Here is a 19,789-nt window from a genome sequence, read left to right as displayed (position 1 = left end):
TAACACTCTGCCCAACTGGACTTCCCCCTCCCCACTGAGAAACTACCAAAGTTGCCTCAACATAAAGCAAAGTATGTCTGGCACGGTCCTTGCAAGTCATTTTAACCTCAGGCTTTCTTCAACCCCAAGGGGGAATTCCAGGACAGAAAGCCCTCAGCTCAAAAACACCCAGCCTCTGCCCCACTGGGATGCAGATAGATGGTAGGTCCAAAGGCCGCAGCACTAGGGCCAGCTACTCATGCCGAGAATGCACATAGGCAGGAAGGACTCAGGGAGAGGGGAAATCTCGAAATCTGTTGGGTCCTATAGATGAAATGCCCCTAATATAAGAAGTGATCAGCGTGGCGACACAGAGAGGAAGAGCTCCTGCTGACCCGGGTCTTCCCAGCAGGTGAGCCACAGAAAATGCCAATTGAGCCTCGAATGTGGCTCAAATTGAGCACATGATTGTAATCCAATCTTTATGTTTTCTAGGATGTTAAATATACTGAAAGATAGCTGCGGTCATAAAGATATTAATTTTAGATCAAAGTAATTTAAAATTGTTGACTCTAAAAGGCCCAATCCTCTTTTACAGTAAATGATAGTTGGTACTCTATTAGGTGCGACACAAGTTATTTCTTCCACCTAAGTATTTTCTTTGTCCTTGGGATGAGGTGCAGGAGGTCAGGAGATGAAACGAGAAAGAAAAGATAGATGCAGGTCTTTGTTTTATACCTGGACTTTTCTGTTGTTACCACATTTAAGTTCAGGCTGAAATAAAAAGATTTTACGGAAAGACTGAAAAATCAAACATCAGACTTTTAGGACCAAAGTTCTTCAATATGGGGGTCAGCTTCAGGTACACTGAAACCATCAGTAGATCAACTCAGAAGAATGGAATAGCACTCCAAATTTTTTCCGATTAAAATCTACATTTTTAATTGCACTTAAATCATGGTAAAACTATTAAGTGGATGGCTGATGGGAAGTTGCGTATCTGCATCATTCCAAAATAAAACCAGATAGTTCACTTTTTAGTCTCAAAGTGAAAAACTGGAAGACTACATGGGAAAGGGCAGCCTCTCACCATGGTCAATCTTAGCATCACTCACGATGGGGTCAACCAGACATTATGTGTCGTCTGATGCGATACAACACCTATGATGTATTCCAGCCAAAAGGTTTTACCTGAATCCATCAAACCTTTAGATATAATGTCCAGTTTACAGGAAATAAGGGGAATTGAGAAATATTTGAAAACTACTTGAAGGAAGCAAATGGACAAATCCAGAGATTGGGATGTTCTGCAGGACAAGTGGACCGATCTTTTCAACAAGCTAGCGTTAGTAAACTGAAAAGCAAACAGAAGGGATGGGGGTAGATATACTAGGTTAAAAGTGACTTAGCCATAGCAGCTAGGTACAATAGTCCTAGATTGGATGCTGATTTGGAGAAAGCAGAGAGAAAGGACATTGTTGGGGAATTTGAATACATATAGCCTGGCTATTAGATGAAATGAAAATTTACTGAAATCAGTAGATGGAGACCACTGACTGCAAGGGAAGGCTCAATGCCGTATAGACTATAAAATCTCCTTTTTGGTTAAAACAACACTCATATGGGTATATTTGCAAAGATAAAGATCTGAAAGAATATGCACTAAGGAGTTATAGTGATCTGACTGGTAAGAATGTGATACTTTCATGAAAAATTTTTTGTCTGTTTTCTAACTTTCTACTCTTACTGCTTCTGTAAAGATAAAAAATTATTAAAAACAGTAACCAGTAAAATTGCACCTAAATGGACTTCTCGCTTGTGGAGTGCAGTTGGGGTGTGGGGAAGGAGAACAAAGAAGTTGTTTTCACCCAAGGAATGGTTGGTAAATATTATTCTAGAGTTTCTACCAATTGCCTTATTTCAGAGACACTACTTGAAGGCTGTCTGAAGTTGTATTTAAAAATAAGAAAAAGTTTACGTAGTTCATAGTTTGTGCGTTTATCTGTAGTCGCTATGCGTTGATGTGATCTAGTTTTCTTAGAATGTAAGAAAGAAGAAAATGCTTGAGGGGAATTTGAAAATAAAAAGTTACATCATGACCTTTCCTTGAAGCCAAAGGCAGTGACCTAATTTTGATTTATACTCTTCCTAGTTAAGATTTATCCTTTTGGCCAATGCAGTACAATTAAGAGTTCAGAAATAAACCCATACATTTATGGTTAAACTGATTTTCAACAAGAGGGAAATGGGGCAAGAACAGTCTTTTCAACAACCAGTGCTGGTACAACTGGATATCCACGTGCAAAAGAATGAAGTTGGACCCCTACCTTACACCATATTCAAAAATTAATTCAAAATATATCAAAGGTCTAAATATAAGAGTTGAAACTTTAAAACTCTTAAAAGAAAACCTAGATGTAACCCTTCCTGACCTTGAAGTAGGCAATGGTTTCTTAGATATGACACCTAAGGCACAAGCAATGAAATATATATGTACATATTTATGTACACATATATGTATATCTATAGAGATATATACACATATACGCATGTATATAGGGCTTCATCAAAATTAAGAAACTTCTGTGTTTCACAGGACACTACCAAGAAAGTGAAAAAACAGCCTGCAGAATGAGATAAAATATTTGCAAATCCTGTATCTGATAAAGGTCTAGTATGCAGAATATGTAAAGAGTTTTTAACAACAACAACAACTTACCTAAAGAAGAGATACAAGTGGTCAATAAGCACCTGAAAAACTGCTCAATATCACTGGCCATCAGGGAAATGTAAATCAAAATGACAATGAGATATCACTTCATACCCATTGGGATGACTATAACCAAAAGACAGTAACAAGCCTTGTGAGAATGTGGTGACATTGGAACCCTCAAACTTTATTGGTGGAAATGCAAAATGGGGCCACTGCTTTGGAAAACAGTTTGGTAGTTCTTCAAAAAATTAAACAGTGTTACCACGTGACCCAGAAGTTCCACTCCCAAGAAAATTGAAAGCATTTGTCCACACAAAAACTTGTACATGAATGTTCATGGCAGCATTACTCATAACAGTCAAAAAGTGAAAACAACCCAAATGTCCATTAATTTATTAGTGGGATAAGCAAAATGTGGTATAGCCACACAATGGAATATTATGCAGCCATAAAAAAGGAATAGAGTGCCAATACATGCAACAACTTGGCTGAGCTTGAAAACATTATGCTAACTGAAAGAAGTCAGACACAAAAGGCTATATAATGTATTATTCTGTTAGTATGAAATAATCAGAATATGCAAATCCATAGAGATAGAAGGCAGATTAATAGCTGCCAGGGGCTGGGAAAACTGGCATATAGGGAGTGACTGCTAATGGGTACGGGGTTTCTTTCGGGGATGATAAAAATCTTCTGGAATTAGTGATGTTCTGGAATTAGATAGTAATGTTCCGGAGGAATTAGATAGTAATGTTCTGGAATTAGCGGTAATGGTTGCACAACCTTGCGAATATACTAGAAGCCACTGAATTGTACACTTGACATGGGTGAATTTCATGGCATGTGAATTATATCTCAATTAAAAGGTCAAAAAAAGAAAAGAAAAAACCATGCATGCCTTTTGGCAACTAGTCCTCTGGCCTGTCTAATCTTCAGTTAGAGGTCTGTGGCTACTAACTAGCTGGCTACCCACTGATTAAGATTAGGAAGTAATTTTTCTCTGTATTAGAAAAGGTAAGCAAGAAGATGGAACTATTTTAAAACTGAGAACTTGCATTTCTTTAAAATAAGAAGTCACTTTCACAACCTATGTTTAGAAAGTGAAGAGCACATGTACTTTCTCTTACATATGCAAAGACATTTGGAAAAGAGTATGGGATGTTGTTTGTTACATGGCAAATTTCCTCTACCTAGACCACTGTTTCTTAACCTTTTCTTACCCTACAGTTCCTCAGTGCTTTTTCACTCCATCTTCTGTGTATTGACAAAAGCCAAGATTTTGCTGAATTTTATTTTATTTTATTTTATTTCATTTTATTTTATTCAAAAACAAAAACAAAAAATGAAGCAAAACCAGAAAACAACAAAGATGCTTAAAATTCCTTTGGAATTATGCCACCCCACCTTTCTCTCCCCTGTACAACTGAGAATCACTCATGGGGGCACTTTACAGTATTACCTTCTAATTATAAGACTTGTGAATATTTGCACTTCTCACCACTTTCAAATAGTTAATTCCTCCAAAGAGAAAACACAAAATTGACAACTTGTTTTCTTTGCAATTTATTTTGTTTTAAATGTGAAGCTGGACAGGTACCAGAGACTAATTCAATGCATTTACAAAACTGACCCCAGGATACACACTATAGTTTCAGTTCATTCCATAATAGTACAGAATAAGAGAAAAAATGAAAATAACTTAAAGTGGTAGGAGTTGGAAGAGTGCCCCAGTGTACAGAATGTTTTAAGGGTGAGTTGAAAAGTTAGGAGAGCAAGCAAGTTAACAATGTGGCTTAGAGCTCCTCCTACTGGCACAAAGAATGAATTCTCACCACCGGGACTTTGAACACTAACTACTACAGTTCACTCAGTGAGACTGCAGAGGGAAAAAGGTGAGGAAACACTAGGACTGTCCTTAGAAAAAGTTGTCCAAAAAGTAGCAGGAGAAAGCCCAAATGATAAAAGTGTCAGTTTTTTGTTTGTCTGTTTGTTTTAAAAGTCATTAGCTTTTGGTTAACATATATAGAAAAAATGGATGAGAAATCTGTATAAGGAGAACATTAATTTGAAAATATGTGATAATTCAAGCCAAAGTTTTAAGACAGGTAAGCATTTATTATTTGCAAGGAAAACACAGCTTTATTAAATGGATGTTTTTCTACAGAAGAACTGATTTAAAAGATAAATCTGAATTTGACGTGTGAGTAGAATGTATTTAAACAGGGGAAAAAGCTATAACATCTCTGCCTAACTGGGCAAAAACAGGTAAATATTTTCACTTTAAAGTGCTGATGAATCACAGATTTGGTACAGCAGAGTTGGTATGCCGATCAACCAGTATTTGCTCTTGCAGTAGTGACTTCCTGGTTCATAATGATTACCTTCTTATTAGAAACTGCCTTATTCTTATGGCTAACATGTCAAAGCAATGGATTATTCCAGTGCTTAATTATGTAAAACTAAAGGTTTCCTGAATCCTGCACACAACGCCCACATGACATTCCTGTATCTGAGATAACTGCTTTTCTAAAGGCCCTGCCCCTGAGGGGCTCCCAGAAAGCTTGTTAAAAGCAAGGCTTCGGGCTTCCCTGGTGGCGCAGTGGTTGAGAGTCCGCCTGCCGATGCAGGGGACATGGGTTCATGCCCTGGATCCCACGTGCCGCGGAGCGGCTGGGCCCGTGAGCCATGGCTGCTGAGCCTGTGCGTCCGGAGCCTGTGCTCCGCAACGGGAGAGGCCACAACAGTGAGAGGCCCGCATACCGCAAAAAAAAAAAAGCAAGGCTTCACGACCCAAATCAGAGGTGTTACACATTAGCGAAAATTCAGAAAATAAAACAGTGGCCATTCCCTACTCTCTCTTAGCCCAGAGGTGAAAGGATCAGCCTAGGTGACTCTGGGAGTGTGAAACTGGGTTCTCAAAGATGATCATCTCAGTAGTTATGAAAGAAAAGGGGGAGCATTTCTGTAATGGCTTCATGATCTCAATTCTTTTATCAGATTCTTCTCTACAAAGTTGGGTGTAGGGGTAGGGAAGGAGAGAAAACGACATCTGTCAGCCCTTTCCAGTCTCTCATGAAATAGCTCCGCTCTAGTAAATCCATAATTAAACATAATTTGATACTATTTTCTGGAATTAGGCATCTATTGGTTTTATAAATGTAAAGTGAATTTTAATATAATATATTGAAATACTGCCAACTTATGTGCTTTCCCATCTGGGCTACTTTGTTTAACACAGAATTCAAAATTAGGGTGTAATGAGCACTAGCTTTTACCTGGTAGATGTGCTTGTCTTCTCTACTGTGGACATGAGTCTCGCAAATGCATCAGTCACTTTGAGGCTTGAGGTGGAGATTTCCAGCTTAGAAGTTGTTAACTCATACAACTCTGGATCCACACCTTATAGTATAAAATGATAGTCAGTGATGGCAAGCTGCAATGGGTACTCAGCCACAATCCAAGATGCAAAAGGCAATTACTCTGTAAACATCTGAGTCTTTATAAGCACAACACATCTTTAGAACAGTGTAATATTGCATTTAGTTTTTAAATTACAAATTCCACTCTTCGGAGTTTTTATAAAGTAGGAAAATACTCTTAAAATTCCACTCTGGTATAAATATAGCCTTAATTAATCTAACGTTTATGTAGACGATACCATCAAAATACTTCTAAAAAATTCTATCTGCTATAGAAAACTCCCTAAATTTTGTATTTGTTTGTGATATGAAGGTTATCAATGTTTTATAAATAGAATGCACATGATTTGTTACATAATATGACACCTCAATTTTTAAATTGACTGATTTAACTTCATTTTTTGAACCTCCCTTTTCCCTTACCTCCCTGACCATTTATCCTCCATTATTTTCATCCATATTCCCAAATTTGTAAGTTAATATAAAGTCTCAGATACAGTAAATGATTTGGTTAGTTTAAATATATTCTGACTATCTGAGGACATGAAATATTACCCAAAGTATCAAATTATTACTAAAGAAAAGTTATATACCGCATTGTTCTTTCTTCAGGTAAGAAGTGGGGAGGGTAAAATATTTTCAGAAAAAGTGAATAAAAGCACTACGTTTGAACAAATGAAAATTGTCTCAAGGGTTATACTTCTACTGTCTCATAGCTGAATCTAGTGGCTAACAGTTCAAATATCTTGTTAGAAAAATTCAAAACAAAGCTGAGTTAGAGGATTAGATCTATTGTAAAATCTATTAAAATCCTTCCCATCTGACTTCATTAAAATATACATACATATTTTAAAACTTTCCTTGAATATTAATTTATATCAAATATGAGGACTACAAAAAACAAGGAACAATTAAATATTTTCAACTCAAGCTAAGCGTTGGAAAATAAAGGTAATCAGATAAAAACTTTTTAATCCTACACTCTCTTTGGTTTTAGCAAATTCAGTAGTTTCAGGGTATAATAGAAAAGCAGACTGTAAGTACAAATGTCTTATAGCTTCATCAATTTCTACTTATCATTTCTAAAAAAGCCCTAAGACCCGTAGATAAAATTATATATACATGTATCATATCGATATTAACAAACAAGTTTCCTCCTTTAGGATATTTCTAGGTTAAGAAAAAAAATCAGGAACTGCCTTCTATTAACCAACTTTGTAGCTGACTAGCAGATATAAACAGATCTCAGATGTTTACAGAAATCATACTAGCACAAGCGGCTTCCACAGTTACCATGTCCAACAAGGGAGGAAGGCTATAGAAAATGTTTGTTGACTCTCCGAAGTTTTTAGTATTTCATTAAGGTACAGTTTCAAAATATAATTTAAAAGGCCCTTTCTTTGTATTTCTATAATAAGTATTAAGGTTGCAATTAAAATGTAAAAATTTACAGATGCCTGTAAAGGGACCAGATGAACCCAAAGCACCTCCTTCCTCCACTATGAAAGGTTAGATTCCAAGTAACCACAAAATTTAAGTAGATGGTGAATGCACAATGCAGAGTAAACAATTGCATTCTGACTGGCAACAGGAAAGTGCTAGTAAAAATTTAGTTGGGTTTATACAATACTGACAACTTGGCCGTCAAACAGTGAAGTGGGAGATTTTTTAAAAATCCCTTCAACCTCCCCCAACCTCCCAAAACCATTATCACCAAAAAAAGTACTATGGCTATATTTTATACTTTTCAAAAACAAGACAACTACTTACTCTACACAAAAAACTGGAGAGTAATTTTTTTAATGGAAGAGTTTTTTTTTTAACAGAACCTTAATGAGGCATAGTTTAGTTACATAAGTAAAGCTAGCCAACCAAGTTCTATGCCAACCTCCTAAGTCTCAAACACAAAATAATTAAATAACGGCAAGCTAAGACAAAATGACTTTCCCAGAAACAAGTCAGAAAAAGTGCAAGCAAGTGGTGAAATGGAATACTCAGGAAAGTGTTGACACCTGTAGCTTGATGGTAAGTTTTAACAAAACCCAATAGCAATAAAACAAGCCAAAGCAAATTTATAGTAATCAGGTTTACACAGCAGCTAGAGTATATTAATGAAAATACGGAAGGAAAATATTTAAAAGGTTCCAAAGTAATGAGGACCGCCATTGACCATGCTAATTTCATTTCCATTACAGCTCTAAGCTTCTGAAACTGCTTGGTCTTCTCAAAGCTGTGCATGTATACTGAGCCTGGTTTATCAGGTCATTTCTGTACTTCTTTATACAGTCAGATGATTTGTGCTCTTATGGGTGATTTTTAACTGAGTTTGAAATGTAACCAAAAATTAAATTTAAACCAGGTTTTTAGACACCCAAAAGTAGTGACCTCATTTAAATTATGATACAGTCCATGACAAAACAAAGCTGAGAGCAAATTAGAAATAGGAGCTTGGTAATTCATTCTTGGGATTATAGTAATAAGGAAACTGATACACAAGTTTTTGGGTTTCTTCCCCCCATTAAGTATTAAAAACTAATTAGCTCACCCAGGTCATTTCATAGCTCACATGTGTTTAGAAGTAATTTAAATAGTGAAATATTTTGAAGTCAAAACCAGACACATTAGTTTTTCATATGCTTGTAAAATCTTGGAAACAATGAAAATGATAACCAGGGGATTAGATTTGCGGAATCCAGTCATTCTACAAAACGGCCTTGGAATGTCCTTATAGCACAATCAGATTTCCATAACCAGCTCTTGGAGAAGGGCATTCTGGGTCCCAGGTTCACCCTTAGCTGATTGTCTTAGTCTCCTCCATTTCCCATCATGGCTCCTAAATTGCTAGAAGTGGGTGGCAGGGTTATCTAGCTGAACAAAACCAGCAGATTCTCAGGAACCAGGCTGGCTGTCTAACTGATCCTAGTGGGGACTGAGAGGGACCCTCCCTATGCATTCTGGGCATCAGCATCTACATAGCACCTCAACAGCCGTCTGGTATCAATGGGCATGATTACCAGATCACAAGTTGGGATGACAGGGAGTCATTAAAATCATATTAAATAAAATGTAAACATAAAAATGCCATTATATTTTAATCATTTATTCAGTTAGAAAATGACAAAGTACATTAAGCCTTTGGTCAATGAACTGAACTTTTGCCAGGCTGAACATTAATTTAACAGGCACTCCAGTAAGTTTTAATTTCTAGCTTTTAGTATCTCATAGCAATTATTTTCTATTATTATCTTTAACATTTTTTTTTTCCTCCATGGAAAACAGTAAACTTTCTATTCAAGAGCTACATAAAACAGTAATAATTCTATGTGGGACTATATAACTAAGTGCTAGACTCCAACATTTTGGAACCTAATTATACATTTAGCAGCACTAATGAACAACTAATTGAATGCTAGAATTTGTAAAAGGTTCTATTATCACAGACACTATAATGTAAAGTCACCTTTGTGTACTAAAATATTCTTATATCTCTAAATTTGTATTTTTTCAAATGGCTTTGTAGAATATGCTTTAAAAATAAGCATATAAAATATCACATTTTCTATTTACAGGGGGAAAAAAAAACCCTGCCTTTAACTGTGTAAGGACATTAGGGCTCTTTTATATCTAGAAACTACTTTCAGCTCTGAATATTATACTCTGTCAGTATAATTTTAAGCTTTCCTTAAAATACATTTCACATAAGTCATTTGTTATAGTTACACTACTAGAAAATAACAGTAGATAGATGAAAGAAAAGTAGTAGACATTATAGAGAATACAATCTACTTGTTTCCTTGTTTATAGGAAAGTCAAGTGATGTGGTCATGCTTTTAGTAAATAAACTAGAATTATGGTTTTAACACTCTGCTGACCTGGGATTGTGGTGCTGCTGCTAGAGCTACTGTCATCCACGGGCCCAAAGAAATCAAGGTTCAGAAGAGTGGAACCTCCACTAGCTTGAAATTCAGTGACCGTGTTGGTAGGCAGCCACACAGAAGGTAAGCCAAGGGAGGAGGGGTTATGTGTAAAAAGGGGTAAGACACACACTTGAACATGCAGGTTATAATTAGTAGTCATTACATATTTTTAAATCAACATTAAAACAATGTGTACAGTATTAGTTTTTCACTGCTAAGGACATTTCTAAAGTAACAATTTAATTCAATGTACATTTTCTCATGTACAACGTAAATAATTTGACACTTAGTAAGGTTTTAGTTAGGAGTTCGGTTCTTTCAATTGAAACTCGAAGCCATACCAGAAAGACCAAGGGGAAAGTATACCCGTTAAAGGGAAACAATACTTTAATCTCAACCCAACATTAAATCACTGTACATGCCCAAATAAATCTTTTATGTTAGTAGTGTTGGTTTCTAATTAATGCTTTTTAAAAGTGACAAAGTTGTCAGTTTCAGGACAGGCACCAATACATTAACTTAGTTTAAAATAAAATAACGTAATAAGGAATGTCATAACTGCCCTACCCTGATGTGCAACCTCAAGCTGTACTGTTCCCCTTTAACTCTGAAACAGTAATCAGAAATAGTATACATTTTTAAAGAAGTTGTTTGTTAATAAAAAGCATGATGATTTGACTGAATAAGACACCAGACAACAGCAGAAGGTGCATCCAGGCTTTCCTTCAGCACGGATACTCAATTGGATGCTTTCCAGATATCCTGGGATCCCCCACTCTAAGGCAAAGCTGATAGAATAGCAGGTGTTTTAGACCATGGCTCAAACAACTTATGAAGTATAAGGAGTAAGAGTAATTATACCTCAGAGTCCAATTAAAACTTGTGATGTCAACACACAGGAAAACTAGCATTTTGTATTACTTAAAAACCCCACCTTATTGGAATAAGTTAATCCTTTTTCAGGATTTTCTTTTAAAGCCATAAGTGAAACCAATTATTTCTGGAACTACCTACTAGTATTTTGAGATAAGTTTTAGAAAAGGATCATGAAAATCATTCATTTTTCCTTTGCATATAAGTGCACTATAAAATATTATTAAATCTGAAAACTACTTTGAGTCAATAAATATGGATCTATTTGCACATTGTTTTTGGTTAAATAATTGTGCTTTGTGCTTTAAAGCAGCCTCTACACACAAGACTTTGCATCCAAGAAAATTCCATGAACTAAGACTACAAAAAAAAATTTCAAGTAAATTGGTCTTACCTAAAATATCATTTAAACTGCCTAGATATTCGTGAAAAATAAGGAAGCTTGTTTTTGTCTTGAGATAAAGAAACTAAAATTTTATCTGGCTACTACTACCTATATATGGACATTAATACTGTTAATACTAGTAACAGCTGGTTTCTTGAGCAATCACTATTCAGAAAGAAAGCCTGAATTTCCAAAGATAAGAAGTTATGTTCAAACAAAAAAGGAAGTCAGCAGAGAGAAGTCTGTCTGAACTTTGTAGCTTTCTTAACTCTAGCTCTGGTGCTAGAGGCTCTACGGAGAGACGTACCATCTAAAGGGTTAGTAAGGCCACTGCTACTCCAGTCAAACTGGACGGGTGGTAGAGACTCCTAGAGTTGAAAACCAAAAAATCAAAATTAATCAGTATAGGTTGTAGCAACATAAAGAATCCTTAAAAATAAAACGAAACACTATTATAGCAAGATCATTAGGCAATAAGATACCTAAAGACAAAATTGGGATAATTTACAATTTCAGAAGGTTATCTACAAATATTAACACAAACTGAAATTGCAAAATTTATAAACAGTACAGCTTGTTGACATTAAAAATGTTGTATCTGAGAAATGGAATTATCTTTACATTTTCAAACAGAAATTTATGGACTGATCCTATGTCAAGATTTCAATCTATTCTCAAATCATGATTTAAACTACTGCCTTGATTACAATAAAAATATTTAAAAACATCACTGATTTTTTTTTTCACTAAAGAGTTATCCACTTTATTTTAAATGACTATCCACTTAAAATTTCTTAATAGATAATATAATGCAATAGAGAAGGTACCACTGAAAATGAGGCAATTTGGGTTATTAAAGACTAAGTAACTAGTTGTATAAACATGTATAGTTAATTTAGTTCGTTTCCTTATATATAAAAATTTAAAAAAATCAATCATCTTCTTTAATTTAGAAATTACTTATAATCAGTATTAGAATTTAATTTTTAAAATAATGTACTGAAAAGTATACGCAGAACTCATTTGAGTATTCTAGGTTTTAAAATTCTGTTAACTACCAAACACAAAGATAAAATGAGCAAATGATACATAGAAGATGGAAGGTAGTACAAAACATTTAAAAATGATCACTGCTTTATTTTAAGAATATTCTTGACAAGAAAAAAAATGCCTTTTTTTCATTTTCTTGTTTTATTTTGAGGGTGGTGTTGGCAACAATTATTGAAATAACCTGTGTTTTATTAGACTCTTACTATCAACATGTTGCCATCTTTTTTTTTCTATATTGCTCACCACCATGCTTTACTGTAAGGTAGGCACTTATTAAAACTTTATAATCGGGACTTCCCTGGTGGTGCAGTGGTTAGGAACCTGCCTGCCAATGCAGGGGACACAGGTTCGAGCCCTGGCCCGGGAGGATCCCACATGCCGCGGAGCAACACGCGCACCTTAGCAAAGAGTAGCCCCTGCTTGCTGTAACTAGAGAGAGCCCGCACACAGCAACAAAGACCCAACGCAGCCAAAAATAAATGAATAAAATATAAAAAAATAAATTAAAAAAACAACAACTTTATAATCATTTTTTCTGTGTAGACAAAGACATTGTTCCCTGTAGGAAGGGAACATGAATCGGCTATTTTTGAAAGTTCAATCCCATGACATTATAATACAATTGCTTTGATAACCAATTATAGGCATGTTACTATAAGCACTTAGTCTCCCCCATATAAGTCGGGCCTGGAGGTGGAGGCGCTAGGTATAAACAAAATAAAACGCTAACATTAGTGGTTGCCAGGGGTGAGAGAGAGTTGTGGGAGCTGGAGTGGGGTGGGGCGGGGGTTTGGCTGTGGAAATGGAAGAAATGCTGTATGCTGACTGTGGAGGTAGTCACACACATGGAAAGATGACACAGAACCACACACACATACTGCACAAATGTCAGATTCTTGGTTTTGATATTGTACTATGATTATGTAAGATGTAATCATGGGGGAAACTGGTGAAGACACAAGGCACCTCTTCTGTACTACCTTTGCAACTTCCTGTGAATCTATAATTATTTCAAATAAAATTTTAAAAAATCCTGGTGAAAATCTAGTTTATAACCTACCTGCAAGACCGATAAATAACATTTAGAAAAGATTTTCTTTAGCTGATCTCAAAAACAAACAAAAAGCTCTAGGCATTCCAACAGATTCAACTTATATTATTCTACTTCTAGATCAGAAACACCTTTAGAACTATTCAACACTGACTGGATGGACCAAACCCAGATTTACATAATAACAAAGTTTCTGGGTATATGGAGCAAAGGTGTTTCATCAACATGTATTACCTAAATGATGTCAAGTAGCTGGATGTTTTGAAATATTTCAGTGATTTTCTGGAATTTTAGCTTCTCACAGAGGTGTATGGCATTTTGAAGACACAGCCAATATTATAATAATGAGGTGCTAAATCATGAATCAAAATTTAGTGGAAAAGAGAAAGATGAAAAACAGATACCTAAATAATTATAGGCTAACTAACGGCACAGACAAGTAGGCAACTTAAGGAGAAAGCACTGGAACGAAACATTTTCAAACAACTTTAAGTAATGTGGCATGAATGATTAATGCAGAGACAAAAGAAAGGAGACAAGGTCATAATAAAAAGAGGGGGAAAGAAAAGACTAGAGACAGGAGACTCTGGCTCTAGTCCTAGCTATAGCACTGATGTGCTATATGTTTTTCTAAGTGTAAAAAGAGAGTACAGTGCTAGATAGTCATTTTTTCTTTCTTCTATCTCTAAAACTCTGATTCACAACTGAAATAGCAACATAAAGTAGCCTAAGAAAAGAAGTTTGCTAGTGGTGACTAGCTGGATAACTGATAGCCAGAGAGCTGACTTTACTCAGCAGTGAATAAAGTATGGTTAAAGTACTGATCTTAGAGGGGAATCAATGGCACCGTGAATGGTGTGACCTTGAAATTCAGTGGATAAAGATGCAAACGACAACAACAAAAAGTATCACTACTGCTTTTTACCTATAAACTGTTTTTTCAGGTAAAAGTATCTTTTAAAAAAACATTAACAGTTGTTAGTAAAATATTAAATTCCTAAACAAGAGATGCAATGGCTATAAGACTGATGAGTACAAACTGATGTGGAAGATAAAAATTCAATGGGTACCAAACTGAAATAGAAAAGACAGGCCAAAAAGAATGCAGTCATAATGAGAATTATACAACTATGATAAGTTTGAAAGTCACTGTTCAATGATGCCAAAACATAAGAGGAAGGTCTGCTATACGCTTTGGGCGGGGGCACGGGGAAATTTAGGTATTGAACAGGTCTTTCCTGACACATTTTGCTAAGCTTCTAGCACTAATGGCTATGGCTGTTTAATCTGAAAATTATCACTAGGAGAAACACTGCATGGCCAAAATGTTAAGTGAAAAATATATACATGTTTATATAATGTATATATAATATATACATTGCATGCCAAAGAATAGTGGTAAGAAATATCACTTTATATAGAGAATCTTTACAATGCATTTCAGATGTTTGTTAAGTATCTTAACCTGAATCAGAAGTATGGAGCCAAGCAAAGGTCATGCAATCTAGTGATGGCGGTTAGGCATCTCAGCACAAAACTCTGATACGCATGCTGAAATCTTCAATTTGAATGTTAGAATGCAGACCTACACAGGCTCAAGTCAATTCAGAAATAAGTTTGAATTTCCACTGGGAAATATTATTTTCACTGGTTTCCCAAAAGCCTAAAAACTAAAGCCAGTGAGGATCACAAACTACCATAAAAAACTACAGAATAAACTTGCTAATTCATTATTTATATGTGTATTTTTTAAAAAGAGAAATGTGTGCATGAAACAGAATAAAAGGACATATTTGCTTAAAAAGAGCTTTTAAAAAATATAAGTAGCAAGAGACCAAGTTCCATCTTCCAGCAAAAATGTTAGATATGCTTAAATGTTGCTGAAAATTCCTACACTTGCCTGTAAATAGGGAGAGAGTCCCTTGATTACAAGTACATAGGGGTGTATATGTATGCACAGAGGTGGCAGCAGCTGAATACATATGGAGCTGCAACTAACCTCCATTAAATTGACACACATTAATTTCTACTAAAAATCTTCTGTTAAATTAACACACATGCTTTTTTTAGGTTATCTAGACTTTTAATCAAGTCTATAATTAAATTATATAAGAAAGATGATAAGTATGAGGTATGACTAGGCAAAAATGACAGGTGACAGCTAACTCTGATAAAATAAGCAATAACTTATGGGGCTGTAACACGTGGAAGTGGTTGGATAGAGGAGAAGAGGAGAAGGAGGCAAGTAAAAGTAGCAACAAGTGGCCTCAAGTAAGAACAGCTCCATTTCCAGAAAACATACCAGGCAGTTACTCAAATTACCTTCCTAATACCTAGCATTGTAGGAATAAGAATGTTGATTGGGGCAGAAGTGAGAATGTGCTGTGGGAGAAGTAATTTTGGAACCTGCATAAACCTGGCAGGCCTGGGAGAGCAGTTGATAGCCAGAGGGCAATATAAGGCCAATGAAAAGAAGAGAGCTAAGGACAGATTCAATCTACTGAGACATTTTGCCCAAGGCACCTTGCCTGTTGCCCAGCCATCAATAAGGCCAGGCATTTTACGCATTAGGTCCCCTTGCCCACTAATTCAGTGCCAGTAATAAACTGGCTTCAGAGGGATGTTTAAGCTAAGCCCAAGTATAAACCACAGTGGTACACAGCAGTAATATTAGATGTTTCTTGAAACACACCTGAAAAAGTAGGACCTTGCTTTACAAAATTATTTTCCAAAGTATGTTCTTCAGAAAAGGGTCCTGTGGCCAAGTAAACTTGAGAAATGAAGTAAAATTAAATAGGGTTATTCACTGCAAGATTCTTCAGAGTCCTTAATGTGTGGGTTGTGAATCTCCAAGGGTGGTTGTAGGGTATGATATGAAATATTTCCCAAACTTACTTCACTATGGAACCCTTCTTTAGTGGAGCATTTCTGGGAATTAGTGTTCAATGGAACATACATTTTGGAAAAGGCTGTCCAAACATACATTATTGTGTTAGACATAATCAAAGATGATATTTAAGGTTAAGAAATGACAAACACAGCAAGAATATGTTTTAGAAATGGTAATGTTCATTAAGAATACTAATATTTTAAAAAACAATTCGATGTCGAAAAAGTAAGCAAACCAAAGTGGCTATGTTCTCCCAGATAAAAAGTAAGAGGGAAGGCTTTGATATTAAACATATTAGACTGAAATACGATTTGTGCTTAAATGTCCCAAGGAGGTAAAGGATGAGAAAGGTAAGAGAGCTTTCTTTTTTTCCTAATCCATAGAATGTTTTGTTAAAGGCTACATCATTTTTAACTTAACAGCTTTATTCAAACTCTCAAAACAACAGTTTTTGATGTAATAAACACACCTAAATTTTATTACTTTATAAAATTTTTGCAGGCTTCAGGAAAAACACACTATAGCAGACTTGAAGAGCTGGTATAAATGCAGTGTTTTCCATTTTTTTGAAATCTAGCACTTACCAAATTTGTGTGTCAGTAATAATGATCATATAATGTTCAAGCTGTAAGGGATTTTTAGAGATGCTTGCTTCAAAGTCCTCATTTTATAGGTAAAAAGACTAAGTCCTGGATAGGTTTAAAGGACTTACCCATAACCAGCCAGTTCTCAAATTGCCTTTTCTATTTTTTTAAATTAAAGAGAACTTGCTCATTGTATTTCAAGGGCTATTAATAAGTAACTGAAATCACATCTATCATGAAACTAAATTTTAAAAATATTTCAAAAACTAAAAGTTATATATTAAGGGAAACAACGTGTGTGGACATACGTGTATATACATGCATAAAAATATCTATATACATCCAGATATTTTTACCTGGAATTGGTCAGATGTACATGTGTTCATTTCTGGTGACACAGTGGTTGTCTGACCGATGGAAGCGATTTTCTCTGCAGCAGATAGTGGTTTCAATGGTTCCTTGGTGGGCTCTAACATACCCTGAAAAAGGCATATTAGCCATTAATGGGGGGGAAGGATCAGCCCATAAACTTTGTCAACTTTTTTTTTACAAGAAAGTTAATCTAGTAGAAAGCAGAAAGAAAAGAGGTCATCTGAAAAGAACTGAAGACAAAAAGGAACTAGTCCTAAATTTTGCTTTGTGAAAATCTTACAGCACTATAATGGGAAATGTTTCATAATAATACCTTTGGAATCCAAACTTTTTGAAGCAAGACACTGTAACTGAACTGGATGTGTTGTAAAGTGCCTGGTTATCACTGTCACACAAAAGCATAAGCACATGGGATGGTGGGAGCGGGGAAGAGGCAAGCAGAACAGTATATCACATCCATGCCCTAAGAATCCAACATTATTCTGATGTTTCAGATCTGAAACTGCAGGAAAGGGCACTCTTCATACACATTACACCATGGTGGTGCTTGGAGAGGTGAGAGCTGATTCTAAAACACACCATATAATGTGATGACGTCTACATGTTTCAATGTGAATTTAGTGTTTGATCCTTGCTCCACTATAGATGGGAACCTTAGTTCTTGGTTCTTTGGACTGGCAAAGCAGAGACAGTCATTTCAGAGGGGAAAACATCTTACATATTCCACTATGAATCTAACACACTTTTTGAGTAAGAGAGAAAAACATTCAAGATGGATGGAGAAACAAAGAAGAAGAAAAAAATCAGCATTTTGCATTAATGTTCTGCCAAACACTAAAAATAACGGGTAATAATCCAGGTTACTGGCATGAAAAAAGGCCCAAGCTTTTACAAATTTTAAAATAATACTTGATAAGTTCTTGAATAGTTATCAACCAAATAAAAGTCTCCCTTTACTACTGGGGAAAAAAACCCAAAGCTGCTAAGTCAGGAATCTTATAGTTAGAATCTATGCATTTCTAAAACCAAGTTTTCAGGAGAATCCCCCTACCCTCATAAAATCAAGCATAAGCTAAATAAGCAATTTACAGATTTAGTTCTTAACAGTGCATGTGAAAGGCTTTAACCTAGCAGCTTGAAAAATGAAAATAAATTCATGGTCTAATTCAATACCATACACATTATACAGGCTTTCTAGTGTGCCCTTCTACAAAGGCTCCATGCATCTGGCAAACAATTACTAGTCTTAGCCAACTTTTCTAATATGAACTCTCCCTTAAGTCAGTGGTTCTTAAAGTGGTCCCCCATCAGTAGCTTCTCTATCACCTGGGAACTTGTCAAATGTGCAAATTTTTGAGACCTACCCCAGACCTACCGAATAAGAAACTATGGGGGTGGTGCTCAGCATTCTGTGTTTTAACGAGTCTTCCAAGCCACTCCAATGCACAATAAAGTCTCAGAGCCAGTGACTTAAATGACAATTTCAGGTACTATTCCTCAAGATGAGATCAAAAGATACTGAACATCTTATGTGCGTAAAGTACCATGGGAAAAATTCAGGTATCATTAAAATTTGAAACCAGATATGAAAAAGAATGTTTCTAAATATAAGGCATCACAAAGATGGAGGAGGAGATGATACATTCACTAAACCAACTTTGGTATTAAAAACTTACAAAAATGGTAAAATTACATTACTAATAAAAGGTTGTAATTAAGATAGGAAAAAAAGCATAGACATCAGTCTCTAATTCCACATAAAACTTAAAGAATTGGCTAATGTGCTGACCCTAACACAGAGCATTAAGTAGGTTACTGTCGCCAACATGCTGAATGAAAAGTGCCCACAAATTAAATTCCTACTTCCTATTCAGAATGTGACAATAACACCACCAACAATCTCTAGAATGCTACTCCCTGAGGAAAGAGATCCACATAACCAGAAAGTTAAAGAAACGTTCTGGATTACATTTACCTACAACATAAAAGAGAGTAGGGATGATCAAGGTGTTTTGAAAACACACGATAACCATTCACAAAGGAGCAGAAACTGATTTTTTAAAAAAAGGTCAAGCACAGAAGTTTTTGTGCAATTCCACAAAACAAAACAAAGCAAACAATTCAATAACAATAATTAGAGCTTATTCATGGAAAAGTTTGCAGATTAAAAAAAGGTCAAGTTCCACAGCAAATTCATTTTCACATGCACATAAAGGGTTTTTAAACTTAAACTCCATACCAAGGGTTCCTCAGTTATTTTTTTCTCTATCTTAAACACAGTATTTTTTTCTTATTTTCAAGTTATTGGTGAAAGAATTTTAAAATACTTTTACTTTGATAGGACATTTTTATGCACCAATAACTCAAAGACACACCAAAAACCACAAACAAGTCAAACTTTAAAATGTGACTGAGTCTTGATAAGGTACAGAATGAAAATTCCTCAGTTTTCCTGGACTACCTGGCATATCTGAAAAAACAAAATTCAACACGTTTAAAACATTAATGGAAAAACTAAATACCAATTATGGGTCCTGGCTCATTTTCATTTGTTAT

General features: G+C 35.4%; 1 protein-coding gene across 3 annotated transcripts in view; it reads right to left on the bottom strand.

Annotated features, from left to right (window-relative positions):
• AFTPH (aftiphilin) overlaps positions 1-19,789 on the bottom strand; it is a 63,732-nt gene that overhangs the window by 1,618 nt on the left and 42,325 nt on the right. For 2 of the 3 annotated variants that reach the window (XM_082852127.1, XM_082852128.1), the window contains exons 6-8: positions 17,218-17,340; positions 11,594-11,654; positions 5,968-6,091 (exon numbers count right to left, since the gene is read on the bottom strand). In XM_082852127.1, the coding sequence (XP_082708253.1) occupies positions 5,968-6,091; positions 11,594-11,654; positions 17,218-17,340 (308 nt within the window). Of the gene's footprint in view, positions 1-5,967; positions 6,092-9,983; positions 10,158-11,593; positions 11,655-17,217; positions 17,341-19,789 lie in introns of all 3 variants that reach the window. The other variant, XM_082852129.1, reaches the window with a different exon arrangement.

The sequence above is a fragment of the Leucopleurus acutus genome, assembly GCF_964270905.1.
Source record: "Leucopleurus acutus genome assembly, chromosome: 12".
In the NCBI taxonomy this organism is placed as follows: Eukaryota; Metazoa; Chordata; class Mammalia; order Artiodactyla; family Delphinidae; genus Leucopleurus; species Leucopleurus acutus.
This window is presented reverse-complemented; position numbering and strand designations above follow the sequence as displayed.